The 18,656-nt window shown below is 34.7% G+C and overlaps 2 protein-coding genes across 2 annotated transcripts in view; both read left to right on the top strand.

Annotated features, from left to right (window-relative positions):
• LOC150095448 (uncharacterized) overlaps positions 1-14,304 on the top strand; it is a 45,740-nt gene extending 31,436 nt beyond the window's left edge. The window contains exon 13 of the mRNA XM_090410358.1: positions 14,118-14,304. Within this exon, the coding sequence (XP_090266484.1) occupies positions 14,118-14,127 (10 nt within the window). The 3' untranslated portion in view covers positions 14,128-14,304. The remainder of the gene's footprint in view (positions 1-14,117) is intronic.
• Positions 14,305-15,082: 778 nt separating this feature from the next.
• LOC150095447 (vitellogenin-like) overlaps positions 15,083-18,656 on the top strand; it is a 59,362-nt gene continuing 55,788 nt past the window's right edge. The window contains exon 1 of the mRNA XM_090410679.1: positions 15,083-15,223. Coding sequence (XP_090266805.1) covers positions 15,083-15,223 — 141 coding nt within the window. The remainder of the gene's footprint in view (positions 15,224-18,656) is intronic.

Here is an 18,656-nt window from a genome sequence, read left to right as displayed (position 1 = left end):
TCCTGATTGGACGTTTTTGCTGTCCATGGGATTTTTAACAATCGTCTGTATAACCACATCTCAAAGGCTTCAAGTTTTTTTATTGATGTCTTCAAAATCCAAGTTTCTGCACCGTACAGCAGTATAGACCATACATAGCATTTAAGCATGTGTACTCTAAGCTTTAAATTTAAGTTGCAGTTACACAGTGTTGATTTCATCAGGAGAAAAGTTTTTTCTTGCCATTTCAATTCTTTTATTTCCATTTCTGGATTGCATTCTTCATTTAACCAGCATCCGAGATATTTAAACTTTGTCACTCTTTCCATTCGTTTCCCATTTAAAGAAAGTGATGAATTAAGAATTAGTTTCTTGCTTATGACCATGAACTTAGTTTTGGTGATATTCATTTTTAATCCCATTTTTCACTCTCTTCAATTATTAGTTCCAAAAGATCTTGAAGATCCTAAATATTGTCAGCCAGGAGAGCTGTGTCATCAGCATATCGGATGTTATTGACGATTTAACCATTTACATTAATCCCTTCCGCTCTTCCTTTTAAGATTTTTTGAAATATGGCTTCTGAGTAGATGTTAAAAAGAAGAGGTAACAGCACACATCCTTGCCTTACTCCTCGTTTGATGTTAATGGAGTCTGTAATAATGTCATCAACTTGAACAGATGCCTTTTGGTTCCAATATAAGTTTTGAATGATCCTGATGTCTTTATCATCTAATCCAATTCTCTTTAATAGTGCAATCATTTAAGCATATTGGACTTTATCAAATGCTTTCTCAAAGTCAATGAAGCAAGTGAATACTTCCTTGTTTTGATCAATACATTTTTGAAACAAGATTTGAGAGCAGAAAAGAGCCTCTCTTGTTCCCAAACCGTTTCTAAAGCCAAACTGGGTATCACTGATGGTGTCTTCACATTTTCTATATATTTTCTTTTTTGAATTATTTTAAGGAATATTTTGAGAACATGACTCATTAGGCTGATCATTCTATAGTCATTACAAGTTTTCGCATTTGCTTTTTTTTTTTTTAGGTAGCATAATGAAGGTCGACTATAACCAGTCTTGTGGGAATATGCCTGTATCGTAGACCTTATTAAACAGCTTTACTAATATAGCAATGTTGTCATCTTCTAATAATTTTATTATTTCTGCTGGTATTCAATCAGGGCCTAAGGCTTTGCCATTTTTAGCTGAGTTCAGCGCACATTCTACCTCTGATCTTAGAATGCATGGACCGTCCATCTGTTCATAAGCATTTTCTGGGTTCTGTCTGTTATCATAAAAGAGTTCTTCTACATATTTCACCCATTCTTGTATTTTGTCATCTTTTTCGGATATTATTTCTCCCTTTTTGTTTCATAGGACACATAGTTGTTTTTTCTTAATATACCACAGGTATCGTTCAGCTTTTTGTGTAGATTAAAACTCATGCTTTTCTTGTAGAATTTTAATTTCTCTCTACATTTTTCATTCATCCAGATTTCTTTTGCTTCTTTGATCTTGCCTTTAATAATTTTTTGAACCTCTTTATATTTTGTTGGACTGTGAATTTTACATGATCTGCGTTGATCCATGAGAGAAAGAATTTCGTCATTATCCAGTCTTTCTTTTTCACTGCTCTATCAGGACACAAGGTATTGGTATATTTCACTATGAAGACAGATTTTAATTTGTCCCATGATTCATCAACCCTCATGACGTCACCATTCTTGATAAGTGCTATCTCTTGATTCAGATCTTGACTCAATTTGTTTCTTATCTCTGGGTTTTTTAACATTCCTAAATTAAACCTTTTTTGTTGATGTTTCTGAAGTATAGCTTTCAGTCTAACTTTTAACACTGTCACCAGTAGAATATGACTAGAAGCAATATCTGCACTAGGTTTGGTTTTTGTGATCTTTATGGAACTTCGAAATCGTTGATTAATTAGCAAGTAATCAATTTGGTTTCTGACTATATTCCCATTATTATCTTGTGGTGATCACCAAGTATATAGCCTTCGGGATGGTAGCTTAAACCATGTGTTTGTGACTATTAGCTCCTCTTCTTGGCAGAATTGAATAAGACGGTCTCCTCTCTCGTTTCTTGTTCCCAGTCCATGTTCGCCAACTATATCTCCACTTCTACCTTTCCCAACTTTAGCATTGATATCACCCATGACGATGTTAATATCACGTTTTTTTGTGTTTTTCATTAGTTCTTTTAATTAGTCATAAAATTCTTCGATCTTGGCATCACTCTTGTCAGCAGTAGGGGCAATAGACCTGTATAAGATTAAAATCTAGTGGTTGACCTTTTAGTTTTAAAAACATCATCCTATCTGAGTAGGGGATGAAGCTCAACAGTGACTTATTAACATCTTTGTTTAATATTATTCCAACTACATTTTGATGGTTGTTTTCACTATTTCCAGAGTGGTACATTGCATGTCATTAACTTGAGTTTTGCCTGATCCTGGCACTAACTTCACTCATTCCTAATACCTCAGTTTCAAGTCTTTTCATTTACTGAATAGCATTTCTTAGCTTACCTGCTTTCTACAGGGTTCTTACATTCCAAGATCCTAGTTTCTGTGAACGCACCATTTTGAGCCCGGAGATTCTTCGCACCCCTGTCCCATTTGAGAGACGCTGGGAATTCGGGGCCATTTGTGTAGATTTGCTCGCCAGTGATTAGTCTGGAGAGAATAGAGCAGTAGTTTCTCCATTTGCTTTCTCCTCCGCAGTATTACAGACGTATACAGTAAACTGTATTGCCATCTGCAATTTTCTCATCACAAGCCTTACCGTCATCATGAGACTTCAACCTTGTGTCAGTACAGACAAAGCTGCTTCCCTTTGTCAGAGGATTGAATCATTTAATTTTCCTTGTAACCCTAGGTAGGGGCCCGAACCAGGTACTGACAGCCGGAGCCAGCTGAGCCCGAGTTCTTTATAGAGGTCTGCTCCTCTGACGATTCTTCCGCACATTTCAACGTTGGGATATGAATCCTCCTCCGCTGATTTGTCCGTTGTCCGAAAGGTCCCCGGCTTTAGCTAACCTATATATGGAACATTTTGAAAATAATGCTTTAAATAATTATCATAAAAACCAAAAATCTGGCTACGCTATGTAGACGATATTTTCATCATTTGGCCAGGAACAACAGAGGTACTAACTGCTTTCAAAGATTACATGAATAATATACACAATAACATAAAAATTTACTTTGGAAAAAGAAGAGCACAAAACACTTCCCTTTCTTGATCCTAATAGAAATCAATGAAAAAGATAATAAATTATCCTTCTCCATCTATAGAAAACCCACCAACACAGGATGATTTTTAATGTGGCCTCACACCACCACCACCACCACCACCCTTCGCAAAAGATATGTTTAATTAAAACCTTGAGAGACAGAGCTTATAAAATTTCAAGCCCAGAAAAACAAAGAAATGAAGAACTTCAACATTTAGCACAGATTCTCAAAAAAAAAAAAAAAGGTTATGAACCGAAGACTATCAAAAAAATCCTGAACACACCTCCTACAATCATCTCACAAAAGCAAGATTTCAAGAACGCAATCACGCTTCCATACATCAAGAATATTACAGACAAAATGACCAAATTACTAAACAAACATAATATCAAAGTGGATCTTGAAATTTTTTCCAAAACTTCAAGATCTCTACATCCCCCAAAACCTTCACATTATCCTTTAAAAAACCAGGTGTATATAAAATTCATTGTTCCTGTTGCATCTGCTATGTAGGCCAGATGGGAGGATAAGAGGAAATTCGCATGAACGAACACCAAAAAGATGTGTAAAAAAAAAAAAAAAAGAAAACAAACACAGGCTGGCATACCACACAACTTCTACCGGCCATAATGTACTCTGACAAAAAACAAATATTCTTTCATTGAAAAAAGATCCTTTCATAAGGAAATTTAAAGAAGCTACAAACATGCTTAGAATTCCAACGCAATGCAACGAGGGCCTAATTCTACACTAAGTTTGGTCAGCATTGATCAAAAAATATACCCAAGTCAGACCTCGGACAAAATGAACGTGAACAACACAACGTGACAGCATCCATCATTTTTCAAACTTAGCATTGCACTGAATCTACATTCGGATATTCAATTTAATGAACAGTTAGACAACTGCATAAAATGAACTAGTTTGAGTAATTTCTCATTTCGTGTGTTTTAACGTTTAGTTACCTTTGACCCCTGAAGATGTAAGTCACACGACTTACGAAACTTGTCGGGTTGTTTTTTATTGTTATTTATCGTAATAAACATGTTGTCCAATTACCGGAATCTTTTCAAATTAAACATATTTGGTCGTTTGAAAGTTAAGCATAAAAACGTATTGTTTAATACTGACCATATACAAATATTTTAACATTCTTTGCCTACCAGATTTGCTAGGAAACTGTCTAGATTTTTCAAGGCGTTGACGGAAAAGTATAAAAAAATAATAGCAAATGCAAATTGAAAGGAACATAAAAACGTTGTAAACACTCTAGTAGCTCAGGTTGCACGTTCGCGTGACAGAGACTCGGTGGACTTATTGTTCTTAATCATTATCACGCATGCGTGTTTGTTGTAAACGCATAATGTGATTACTAGCTAGCAGTAGTTCAGATGGATTTAGAGAGAGGATGAGGTTTTTCCATGAACTGTTAAGAATAGTACCCTGGTTTCTGTTGAGGTTTCCACCAGTTTTTAACACTACTGCGGCTTCCTTGAATAAACGATGTCTATAATCGTCGTCTAAATATGGCATGGAGCTATTTTGCCACTCTATCGTGTGGTTAGACGTACAGAAATGATGTGCTAAGCCGGAAGAAATACTTCTGTTGTGGTTTACATCACCAACGTGCTCTCTCTGTCTGATCTCCAAACTCCGCGAAGTTTGTCCGATGTAGGCTAGACCACAGGAGCAAGGAATGTAATATACCCCTGGATATTTGTAGAATGGCACCTTGTCTTTTGGTGATCCTAAAAAATGTTTGGTTTGAAGATCACTCTGATGTTGTGGGCTTTTTGTATTCTGGTTATTTGATAAGAAATTGACTTGATGAAGGGAATCACTACAGTAGAAATATGCTGGGAGTTTGGTTCTTCTTGTGTGGGGTTGTCACCGTATAGATATTTTTGATCATGTTCGGATGGTATCCATTTTGTGATAATGTTTTGGCTATTTGTGAGATTTCAGTCTGTGTATCCTCCTCTTCTGATATAAATGTACGTGCTCTATTTTTCAACATATTGATAATGCTTAGTTTGTGTGTCTTGTGATGGTTAGAAGTATAATGAAGGTATCTTCCAGTGTCTGCCTGCTTTCTGTAAATAGATAAATTGACACTATTTGATTGTCTTTTTATCAAGATGTCTAGAAAATGCAGATAGTTGTTGTTTTCAACTTCCAGAGTGAATTTTATTTGTTATGTATGAAATTGATTTTATTCACAAGCGATTTTAGGTTATCTAAGCTATCTTGCCATATAATGAAAATATCGTCAAAATATCTCCACCATATAGATGATCTAGGAAGATTGTTGAGAGAATTTCCTTTTCAAGTTTTTCCATGAAAAGGTCTGCACAAGATGGTGATAGCGGACTTCCCATTATTAGGCCTTCTAATTGTTGGTATATGGTGTTATTACCTTGAAGAAATTAGACTGAAGGCAATTTCTTATCAAATAGCCAGAATGCTAAAAGCCCACAACATCAGAGTGATCTTCAAACCACCAGCATCAAACATTTTTTAGACTCACCAAAAGACAAGGTGCCATTCTACAAATATCCAGAAGTATATTACATTCCTTGCTCCTGTGGTCTCGCCTACATCGGACAAACTTCACGGAGTTTGGAGATCAGACAGAGAGAGCACGTTGGTGATGTAAATCACAACAGAAGTATTTCTTCCGGCTTAACACATCATTTCTGTACGTCTAACCACACGATAGAGTGGCAAAATAGCAGACGATGATTATAGACATCGTTTATTCAAGGAAGCCGCAGTAGTATTAAAAACTGGCGGAAACCTCAACAGAAACCAGGGTACTATTCTTAACAGTTCATGGAAAAACCTCATCCTCTCTCTAAATCCATCTGAACTGCTGCTAGCTAGTAATCACATTATGCGTTTACAACAAACACGCATGCGTGATAATGATTAAGAACAATAAGTCCACTCAGTCTCTGTCACGCGAACGTGCAACCTGAGCTACTAGAGTGTTTACAACGTTTTTATGTTCCTTTCAATTTGCATTTACTAGTATTTTTTATACTTTTCCGTCAACGTCTTGAAAAAGCTAGACAGTTTCCTAGCGAATCTGGTAGGCAAAGAATGTTAAAATATTTGTATATGGTCAGTATTAAACAATAAGTTTTTTATGCTTACGGAATCTTTCTTATGAACTGATAAACCAAAGAAACCTTCGCATACAAATATGAATATAATTCATGTGGATAACACTTTAATTTTTGAATCGCGACTCTTTATTGATTAATTTGAGTGATTTAAACTTTCTTATAAAACTCATTTTTGAATGGTGATCGATTACATGAATCTGAGCGATTTTATATCTTATGTGAACTTATTAATTTAAACCAAGTTAAAATCCTTGTATTACCTTGTATTAAATTTTTTACGAACTTAAGAAACCCTTTGAGTTATAAATAAAGATATATAAAATTAAACTAGCTAACGATCTATTACTTTTTAGGGCTCCCAAATTTCGTAAGCACCTACTCTGTTCATAATTTAATGTGATAATAATTATTTTATTTCTCAAGAATTACAAGTCCGACAAACGATTCTGTTTTGAATATTTTTCCTTTTTTTTTTAAATAAAGCATTATTTGTAAAACTATATAGAAATACTGAACGCAATTGTTGTGTGTTTGCGCACGCGCACTCGATCCATCTGTGACCAGTAAAAAGAGCTAGCGTATACTTATAGCATGCGTTCTTGTTAGGGGGAATATCCGTCGGTGTCTAGAGCATCAGTTATCCTCGGCCATGTTGCACACCTCATCATTATCCTTACTTTTCTACTTGCATGTTCTTCTCTACTCGCATATTAAGTTTTAAATGTACGTTGAGTGAAATGAATATTACTGAAATGAATATTACTGAAATGAATATTATTGAAGATTAAAATGGATATGGTTAATTTATTCTTGGATATGGTTAACTTTTTATTATAATTATATTAAAATTATATTAAAATATAGAGAGAAGAGGCAAGGAATAAGAAAAGTCTCATTGACTATGTTATTGTTGATAGTGATTTTTTCTCCCTGGTGCAGGACACCAGAGTGTACAGAGGATTTGAAATTGGAAGTGATCACCATTTAGTCTTGAGCAGGATAAAAGTGAATTTCATATTGAAAGGAATAACATGCAAGAAAGTTTTAAAACGAAAAAAGTTGAGCAGCTCTCAGATGTAAACAGTAGACTAAAATACACAAAGATTATTGAAGAAAAAATGAAAGAGTTTGAGAACAGGAATCAAACCTTGGAGATTCAGGGACAAGCCTTGAAGAAAGTCCTGATTGATTCAGCTAGAGAGGCATGTAGTGAAGTTGTCTGCAAGGATAGAAAAATTAGAACTCTATGGTGGACAGAGGAAGTTAAAGAGATAGTGAGGGAAAAGAAGAAAGCATATCAAAAGTTCCTGACAAATAAGTCAGCTTGTGCTCTTAGAGAATACAGAGACAAATACAGAGAGAATACAGAGGCAAGAATGCTAAGCACTGTGTAAAACTAGCTAAACAAAAGTCATGGGAGGACTTTGGCAAGAATATAGAAAATAAATATCAAGAAGGTGGCAAAATGTTCTGCAGGTTGTTGAAGAAGCTTAGGAATGGAGGAAAGAGTACTGTAAAAGGAGTTAGAGATGATAAAGGTGACATGAAAACGGAAGAAAAAGATATCCTTGAAGTATGGAGTAATTACTTTGAAAAACTGATAAATGAAACAAGCAGTGATGACAGCACAATGATAAAAAAACACTGACCAGGCATGCAGTCAGGAATACATATCCATACTTGAAGTAGAAAAAGCCCTCAAAGGCTTAAAATGTGGAAAGGCAGCAGGAGTAGATGATATTCGACCAGAAATGCTGAAGTATAGTGGTATAAAAGTCTTACATGGCTGTACTCCATAGTTCAGAAAGCCTGGACAGAGGGACGAATTCCCGATGATTGGAGTAGAACTCTCATAGTACCCATATATAAAAAGGGAAATAAAACTGAATGTGAGAATTACAGAGGTATTTCCCTACTAAATGTTCCTGGCAAAATCTATGCAAGTATACTTGAGAAACGATTGAGAAGAATTGTGGAAGAAAAGCTGGGTGAAGAATAAGCTGAATTCAGGCCAAATAGAGACTGTCAGGATCAGATCTTTACGAAAAATAGTCGAGAAAGCATGGGAATATAACAAAGATCTGTATTTAAGTTTTGTCGATTTGGAAAAGGCATATGACAAGGTGCCAAGAGAGAAGCTATTCAATACGCTACAGTTATATGGTGTCAATGGGGCATTATATCAAGCAATACGTAGTCTTTATTTGAGTTGTGAGTCAGCAGTTAGAATTGAAGGAAGTACAGGAAGATAGTTTAATGTTAAATCTGGTGTGAGACAAGGATGTACATTATCCCCTCTGTTATTCATTATCTATATGGATCACATTATGAAGGAAAGTGGTATTAAACATGATATCAAAATTGGAGATGTTAATGTCAGCTCTTTGCTTTATGTGGATGATGTTATACTTCTAAATGAATCTGCTACAAGTCTGCAAGATTCTCTGACTAAATTGAATAACTGTTGTAATAGATATGGTATGAAGGTCAGCAATAAAAAGACAAAGACAATGAAAATAGGCAAAATCATTGATAATGTCAATGATTCTGAATGGAGTGTTGTGAATGGAGAACCTGTGGAACAAGTAAAACATTTCAGCTACTTAGGCACGATTTTTTAGTCAATTTGGTAAATTCAATATAGAAATAGACAACAGACTCAGCAAAGCTGGTATGGTGGGAAGTCAATTGAATAAATTCATATGGAATAAGAGAGAAATTAGTCGGAACACTAAATTAGCTGTATACAAGACAGTGTTCAAACCAGTTTTAACTTATGGATCTGAGAGCTGGGTCAGAAGTAAAACACTTGACCAAAGACTAGAGACCGCAGATATGAGAGTTCTGAGAAAGATTAGAGGCGTGAACAGATGGCATCAATGGCAATATCATATTAAAAACGAGGATATTAGGAAAGAACTTGACATTGTCAGCATCCAGGAATGTGTTAGCAGAAACTCAAAGATTGGAATCAGAGAGTTTCTTGCCGAATATAGTAAACTATAAAGTATCGGCGACCACTGACGTGAGCAAATGCAAGTGACCCTAGCACGTAGTGCAATACCGGAAGACTCGCAGCAAAGTCAGTAAATTCTGATTGCTATTCTTAGGTATTTTCCATAATGTAAAAACACATTTCCTAGGAAATGTATGCTGTTATTACATTATGGTAGGGAGGTCACTACCCAGACCGGTTTCAGTCTTTTTTGAGGCTTCATCAGTGAGTACCTAGACCTAATACCAAAGTGTATAGCGAAAAGAACTTATATACTCTGCGATATGAGTTTCCAAACAGGTGCAACCATTAAGTTACTTAAGTATAAAGAGCTAATAAGCTTCATTTCGGCAAAGAAAACATTATTTAAATTAAGGGGATATTAAATAATGTTTTCTTTGCCGAAATGAAGCTTATTAGCTCTTTATACGTAAGTAAAATGTGTTAGCAGAGCTAATCTCAGGTGGTATGGTCACTTAAACACAATGGGTGAAGAAAGATTAGCAAAACAAGTGTTCTCTGCCAGGTTGGCAGCAAAACGACCCAGAGGAAGACCAAGATATAGGTGGATTGATACGGTACAAAGTGCCTTAGACGATAGAAATATAAGATCTGATAATGTTAGAGTCTTGACAAGTAACAGACTGATTTGGAGGAAAATTGTTGATAGGAATTTAGTAATGATGTAATTTTTTTCATGTAGTACTATCATATCCTGTACACCCGTGAGGTTATATGGCAGGAATTTGATGATGATGATGATAAAGTATAGTTCGATTTTAAATATGTCCAGAAATATTTCAAATGAGGACAGCACAACGGATAATCCCGTGTGGGGACACCTGTAACCCCCATCGGGCCGTCCCTTGGTAGCGGATCGGGGAATGCTCTTCACAGTTTACTATGAAGGGTAGAAGGGAAATAAAATGCCTCCCAAGGACCAACAGGATAGCACTTTCCTCATAGGACGGTCTGGGGTCTCGAAGGTGGCAGTCCCACCACCAGACTCAGGTGCTGAAGGCTAATCCCCTGCACATCTTAAAATTTCACTCATTAAAAGAAATAACAAAGAGATAGTCGAACTGCCTAAATGGTTAACGACAAAGCGAGGAAAAGGTACATGAGATACGGAACATGGAACGTTAAAAGTCTACATGGAAAAGAAAATGAATTAATAGATGAATTTAAAAAATCAAGATTGGATTTGCTAGCAGTCACAGAAACAAAAAAAAAAGGTCAAGGTTGCCAGAAAATGAAAGATGGGTATATACTTTTTTATTCAGGGGTAAACCCAAGAGAATGGGGAAAACAAGGGGTAGCTTGCATAATTAAACCAGATCTCAAAGAATATATTACTAAATGGCAAATAATGAACGAAAGGTTGTTGACAATCACTATAGATTTTAAATCAGACAACCAAGTATTCACTGTAATTGTTGCATATGGTCCAAACGATAATGCCAATAAAGAAAGTAAAGATGAATTCTTCGAACTCTTACAAAAAAAATTGAAGAAGTTCAAGGGCATATCATACTACTAGGAGACCTTAATGGCATGGTAGGGAATCAAGTAGATGAAGAAACGAAAGAAGTGTTGGGATCACCGGAATAATAAATCTTTGCCTTACAAATAATTTAGAAATAACGAATACCATGTTCAAGCATAAAGAAATCCATAAGTTTACCAGGGAAGAGCCCAATAGAAACGAAAAATATATAATCGACTACGCCATCATAAGCAGATCGTACTGGAAGTATACAAAAATGCAAGAGTCTACAGAGGTCTTGAAATAGGCAGTGACCACTACTTATTAGTATTGGAAACAATCCATAAAATAAAAATGAAAAATGTAGAAAAAGTAGCAAGCAAATAAATGTTAAGATAAAGAACTACAAACCATTGAGTATAAAAGTAAAATAGAAGAGAAGATGAAAGAAGTAGAAAAAGAGATATATGAAGACCAAGATGTAGAAAACCTATGGTACAGGTTCAAAACACTTCTTCTAGAAACAAGCAAAGAAATTTGTGGTGTATCATTAAATAATAAACGGAAGAAACATAAAACACCCTGGTGGACTGAAGAACTAAAAGAAGAAATTAAAAAGAAAAAGCAATTATGGAAGAGATATATAACATCAAAGCTGCAGGTTGATAGAGAACTATACAACAACCAAAGAAATAAAGTTAAAACCTTAGTGAAAGCAGAGAAAAGAAAATGCTGGGAAGACTTCGGACATACTTTAGAACAAAATTTTAAAGGAAACCAAAAACTCTTCTATAATGTTTTAAGAAGAATGAGGTCAGAGAAAGAATGCCCCATAAAGTTTATCAAAAATAAGGATGAAAAGTTACTCACAAATTCCGAAGATATCATGGAAAGATGGAAACAGTACTTTCAAGAATTATTGGAAGATGCAGGACACGGAAAAAATAGAACCCTAAGAGCAAGACACACAAGCAAAATAGAAGATCAGTGTGAAGAAATTCGTGCAAATGAACTGTTAGCAGCAATAAATAAAATAAAACTGGGCAAATCAGCAGGCCATGACAAAATAACACCAGAAATGGTAAAGAATTTAGGAACGAAAGCCATAAAATTTCTTTTACACATATTCAATGTTGTATGGAACAAGAAAATTATTCCCAAAGACTGGGAAGTAGCTATAATAATCCCTATATTTAAGAAAGGAGACAACCGCAAATGTGAAAACCATAGAGGAATTTCGCTTTTAAGCTTTCCAGGAAAATTATGTACCCGCATTTTAGAAGCGAGGCTTAGGAATCAAATAGAGGACACATTGGATGAAATGCAATATGGCTTTCGAAAAAATAGAAGCACACAGGATCTTATCTTCAGTCTTAGACAAATATCAGAGAAAACATTGGAATATGGAAAAGAACTACATTCATGTTTTATAGATTTTGAAAAGGCCTTTGAACCGAGTTCCCAGACACTTAATATGGCAAACATTAAAGAAAAACAAGATACAAGATAACTTAATAGCAGCCATACAAAGCCTCTACAAAAGTAATAGAAATTACGTAAGAACCTGTAATAATAGATCAAGAGAATTTGAAACAAATGTAGGAGTGAGGCAAGGCTGTATCCTCAGCCCTCTTCTCTTCACCGTAGTAATGGATGAAATTTTAAACCCAACGGCATGCCAAACAAAAACAAAAAAGTTCCACTTAGGATACAGGAAACTGAAAGAAACCAGGATTTCACATATGGCTTTTGCAGATGATGTAGTGATTCTAGCAAATACAGCTGAAGATCTGCAGTATAATATCAACATTTGGTATGAAGAAACAAAGAAAAGGAATATGACCATAAATATAAATAAAACTAAAACAATGATCATATCTAGAAACCAACAAAAACACATAATAAAAATAGAGAATCACCAACTGGAACAAGTCCACTCCTTTAAATACTTGGGATCATATATACAAGAAGATGGTAGACTAGACACAGAAATTAGCAACAGGATAAGAGGGGGAACAAAGCTATTCTATGCAATGAAAGGCCCGCTCCTATATAAGAAAGAAGTCACCCAAAATACTAAAATGGCAGTGTACCGTTCAGTGTTTCTACCAACATTAACATACAGTTGTGAGTCTGTCTTGGTGTTTAACAACAGGAAACACAAATAAACTACAAACAGTTGAAATGAAATATCTCAGGAAAGTGGCACAAAAAACAAGACTAGACCGAATAAGAAATCAAACCATAAGAGACAGCCTTCAAGTTGCACCTCTGAATCAATTCATAACACAAGCCCAAATGAGATGGTTTGGACATCTTAATCGAATGGAAGAAGGAAGAATAGCAAAAACTGTATACGAAAGCCAGAAAATAGGAAAAAGAAACATAGGCAGATCCAGGAAAGGTTGGCAAAAGGAAATTAAAGAAAAATTGGAAAAGAAGGGAATTAACTGGAAAGAAGCAAAACAACAAACCTTTGACAGGACGGCATGGAAATCTCTTTGGCAAAATCTCGACGCTTAAAAGCATAAGAGATCATAGACGAAGAAGAAGACAACGGATAATGGGAATGATGCAGAGGGCACTGACCTGTAGGAGTAAGGATGTTATGGTTCCCTTGCATAAGGCTTTGATCAGACCACATATGGATTACTGTGCGCAGACTTGGTTACCCGGGTTTCAAAACGATGAAAATGTATCGGCAAGTCCGGAGACGATTGACTTAGGTGGTTTCTGGTCTCTGGAATGTTGAGTATGAAGACAGATTGAGAAAATGCAATTTACAGAAATTGGTGGATAGGAGGAGGAGGAGAGGGGATAGGATCGAGATATATAAGCTATTAAGAGGTTATTACCAGATTAATGTCGGGGAGGTTTGCATAAAATGGGTAAAAATAGGGAGAGAATATGAATTCATTCTTGGAAGCTGTATAAGAAGAGTGTGAGCAAGGGGGTGAGAACCAGGTGTTTTGCCTGGAGAGTGGTGAGTGATTGGAATGCATTTCCGAAGTGTGGTGAGCGCGGAGACAGTGAACATATTTAAGGCGTGGTATGATAAACTGTGTGTTTGTGTGTGACCTCCCACAATGAGGCTTTTGACTCCATATAGGTTTTAATAATAATAATAATGATAACTAAAAGATGTCGTCCATAAGTTGATATTTAGATAAGAGTACCCTTAATATATTTTTAAAAATTTTATTTATATTTTTATATTTGTTTTACTAGAATTGTAATTAAGTACATTTCTTTCTTTCTTTCTTTCTTTCTAGCACACACTGACCGCAGAACTCGATCTTTAGAGGCTGATGGATGGTTTCACCATCTTGAAACCGATAAATGAACAGATCGCACATGCACTATAGCCATCGTTTGAGCTATTTATTTATTTTATTTAAAAACCTTCTGTTTTGCTAATTGTGAAATATTCACGGTTTTTACCACTCGATCCTGTTTGCAAAGAAATTATTGTATAATAAATGGTGAAACTTGTTCTATTGTTTTGCGTTATTATTAATTCAAATGATTATATTTTAAAAGATGTAAATTACGTAACTGTTTAATAAAACTTGGATACGTTTTTTATTGGTGTCAACATATTAAAATAGCCAGTTCTATACTATGAATAAATGAGGAATACGCATACACATTTTTTCCACCAATACAGAAGATATTATTTTTAATGGATTGCAACCTTATTTTTTAAATCACTTATATAAGCAATTAACATAAAATCATAATTTAGGTAATTGAACTAGTTATCAATTTAGGGGCTATTTCGTAAATAATGTACACTGCGCATACACCAACAAGTGGACAGCGTACTGGATAACAACAGTATTGTTCACTCAGTTGACGTGTTATCTTGTCTAATTATTAATTTGTATATATGATTTAATATTAAGTGTGTAATAAAAACTGAAATGGAGCGATAAAATATTTCATCGTTTAATAATACTAAGTCATGCGACTATGCGATCATGAAGCAACAGGTATTCTTTCATTATGAAGTTGAGGGGATGATTCTTGAAATGGACTATTGCCGTCGATAAAAATTGATTTTGAAGTAACGTCTGATGAAATTTCAGTCCCAAAATCGAGCTAGAGAGTTACGTCACATGTCACATTTGTCGTAAAATAAAAAAAAAACTTCCAACATGCCGCACGTCATGGGGCGTTAACATGTTGGAGACATGAAATTAACATTATTGAAGTTGACTTGATTGATGGATTTGACATGAATTCACGTTTGTTGGATAGGCGGAAGTGGGTAAAAGACACCGAGAACTACTTTTTATACCATTCAGGAACTTCGCTAATTCTTCGTCCACCTTCTGGAACCTCGACACTTCCAGAAGGAGGGCTACATACAAAAGAAGTAAATTTCATGAAATTGATCATATTTGAATAACACTGCAATGTTTATTGCTTTTAGAATGACGCGCACATATACTGCGACTGATTTATTTGAATATCAGCAGTTAATAAAAGACTACTTTTCAATATTGCATTCCATATCGTATTCAATATTGTTCGTCAATTCCCAATATCCAAACCGCATCATAATACTGATTATAGCAAATACTGCAACTTAGGATGTTAAACTTTACTTCTATGTTTCATTTACACCATGCAGCTTGTTAACATCAGTTTTCTGCATTGACAGGTTTTCCTTTAATTTCATTCCAGACTCTTGCTGAAATAAATGAATAAAATATGCTACACTAGAGATCTTACGATATTCTATGGCTATATCTTTTTTTTTTTTGCAATAAGAACATGAACGAGTATAGTAAAATCATTTGCAGCTTAGTAGCCAGTAGTTTATAAATTTCGGCATACAAACTTTGAACATTGGTATCTCATTATATAAATGACACGAAGCGTGAAAAATGTATATATATTAGCATTCTATTAACATATTTTTATTCGATTAGCAGCAAGAAGCAAGTTCCAAAAAGTACCACGTTTGTTATTATAGCCAAAAAAATTGTGTGTGTGTGTGTGTGTGTGTGTGTGTGGTGGGGGGATGATACCAAGAATGGAATAAGAATTAGAGGAAGAACCGAAAAGGAAGATTTTCAGTCTGTGTCCAATCTGGCTCTCCTACCAGAATCACAGAAGAGTTGCAGTTAAGTCAAAAAAACAATAAAAAAATCCTCCGTTTCGTGTAGCTGTATCTCTAGTGCAGTGTTCCCAAACAGTGTGCTCTGAGATTTTTTCTAAATATCGAACATTGATATACCTGTAAACTTTGTAAAGACAATATAGTGTAAAAATTATAAAACTTGAATTTATGCTACTATTCCATACTATCCCAATGCATCACTTCCACGACGTATCAATGGTGGGAACTCTGTGTAAACACCGCATGCTTCCTTCTCTGGGTTTTTATTGTTATTTTCAATACAGGATATTATTTCGAACCTTACGCTAAAAAGAGGATGTCAAGAAAAATTTTAAAAGTGTCACTAGAGTTCTAGTGGTAAAAAAAGTTTGGAACTATTGATTTGTTGTTTCAAAGGAGACCATAAACCGTTTCGTAAATGTTTTGTGATCCAAATTACTATACAAAAAAATTAAAAATTATCTTTAAAGAAAAAAGAAATAAAACCTTCACCTTATCGAAAGGAAGAACACTTGGCATTACTACCGCCTAAGCTGTTAAAGATTCGCCCTACCATTTCTACACATTCCGCCCTCATTCCTCCTCCCCATAATTTTTTCACGGTATCTGTTCAGTTCATATTTGTAAAACTGAAAAAAAAAACTGTGGTATTCTCTGAATACCACAGTTTTTTTGTGGTATTGTAATACCACATGGAGGAAAAAGAAAATGTCGTGAGTAAGGGTGTAATCTCTTGCTTTAAATCATGAACCCATATCTCTGCAGACATCAGCCAAATATGCATAATGACCAAATTTATCAAACCATAGCTGAACAGATCAGTCGACAGCATTTATCTTTCCCACTGATATCGTATCTTCTAATCAACAGCTGCGTATTCTGTTCCATTAGTTAGTATTTTTTATTCGTTAGGGACTTTTGATACATACAGTGGAAATTAATAACCATTTGTGATCACAGCAAAGAATGGCTATCATTGATAAACTGCAAAACATTTTTATTATTGAAAACATCTGTAAATAAGAATAACAACATTTTTGATTCAAGAATTTCTATTAACTTCTCAGAGTTTTTATTATTATTATTTTTTTTATCAAACTCTTGTATAAAGTAAAAATATAGTGGAAGATTTGCGATACAGTGATCAATCGCTTAGGAACTTAGTCGCATTAATATCTCATAACTTAAAAGACAAGAGTTCGAAAAGTTTCATACAAATAGCAGATCGGCCACTATATTTTGACTTACCTCTGCTTTTAAAAGAAGAACGCTTGCGTTCTTCTTCTTCTTCCTCTTTGCATTTAAGTTAATCAATCAGTTGCTTCATCCTACACCTTTTATACCTATACATTAAAGAAAGAGTTTTCTTTGTAAAGATTTTTCAAGAGAAAAATCTAGCAGATAAAGAGGTGAGAAGTAATTTCTTGAGATGAAAAGGACAGACAAGTTTTTCTGCAGATGGAGGAGACTATCGGTGTACTATGTTTGTGCTATGAAAGACCAGCAATAAAAGCAGTGGAGTATTTTGTTTGGCTTATTGCTTATTGGCATCCAGATTTTTGTTTAAATTATAATCACCTAAGAAATTCAGAACTTCTGTTATCTGAATTATCTGTCAGTGATTCAGCAGTGAACAAACCGATAATGTTAGCTATAGAAAATTCAATTTCAGTACAACACAACACTGAGGTCAATTAAGGCGAAAGTAATGTGATGTTTGAAACAGGTGTTATTATAATTATATCCATAAAGCCCACAATACGTAACGCATTAACAGGGTTTAAACACTTACGAGTGCATAATCATCATAAAGCTATTGTGTAATTCACGAAGTAAATAGATCCTTTTTAATAGATGATTTCAGCCGATTAAAATATATTCTAATGAAATGTATATAAATATGTATTTATATATTTACCAGCGCCTTTCTGATGGCATTAGGAATAATTTATGCATTTAAAAACGGGCATATATTTTCGCCATTTCTACATCATCATCATCATCATCATCATCATCATCAGTTTCCAAGAGCTACAAAAAAGTAAAAAGATTCATCTAGGCCAGCGTTTCACAAATGGTGGGTAACGACCCGGCACTGGATCACGAAAGCTAAATGCCGGGTCGCCTAAAATACTCTCGAAAACCTAGGTGTTTCGTTTTGGGGTTTTCGTGTTTTCACGAAACTCTAAAATACAAGTAAATAGCGTTTAATCGGGACTAATGAATAAATAATTTAATTAATCTAAAAAATAAATATAGAATCCGATTGAAAGTCGAATCGGATTTAAGAATAACGTTATCATCTTTTTCTCCAAACCTGAAGTTTCTAGTTAACAAACAACAGCTTTACACTTCTCATTAGTAAATTAATTGGTTTAATTTCTTTATATTTTTGTAAGAGTAAATGTTTCTTTATTATAATAATAATAAATGAAAACTCTACGAACATTCAAATCTGCTTTATTTTACCTATTGGCCATAAATATTTTAGTTGCTCACGAAGATGAAGTATTAAAATAACCGGGCTACGGAAAGAAAAGTTTGGGAAACCTTGATCTAGGCGAATCATCTTAAAACTGTAGTACAGAATGACAACATTATTCTGTAATGTTAATGTACGAGTACATCGTGATATTCGAGCCAAGGACTGATATGACTTTCTAAATGCATGTGGATCGCTAAT

This window comes from Typopeltis vanoorti, chromosome 20, assembly GCF_054136105.1.
Source record: "Typopeltis vanoorti isolate ZY-2024b chromosome 20, IOZ_Tvanoo_1.0, whole genome shotgun sequence".
NCBI lineage: Eukaryota > Metazoa > Arthropoda > Arachnida > Uropygi > Thelyphonidae > Typopeltis > Typopeltis vanoorti.
Note: the sequence above shows the minus strand (reverse complement) of the source record. Positions and strands in the feature narration are given on the sequence as shown.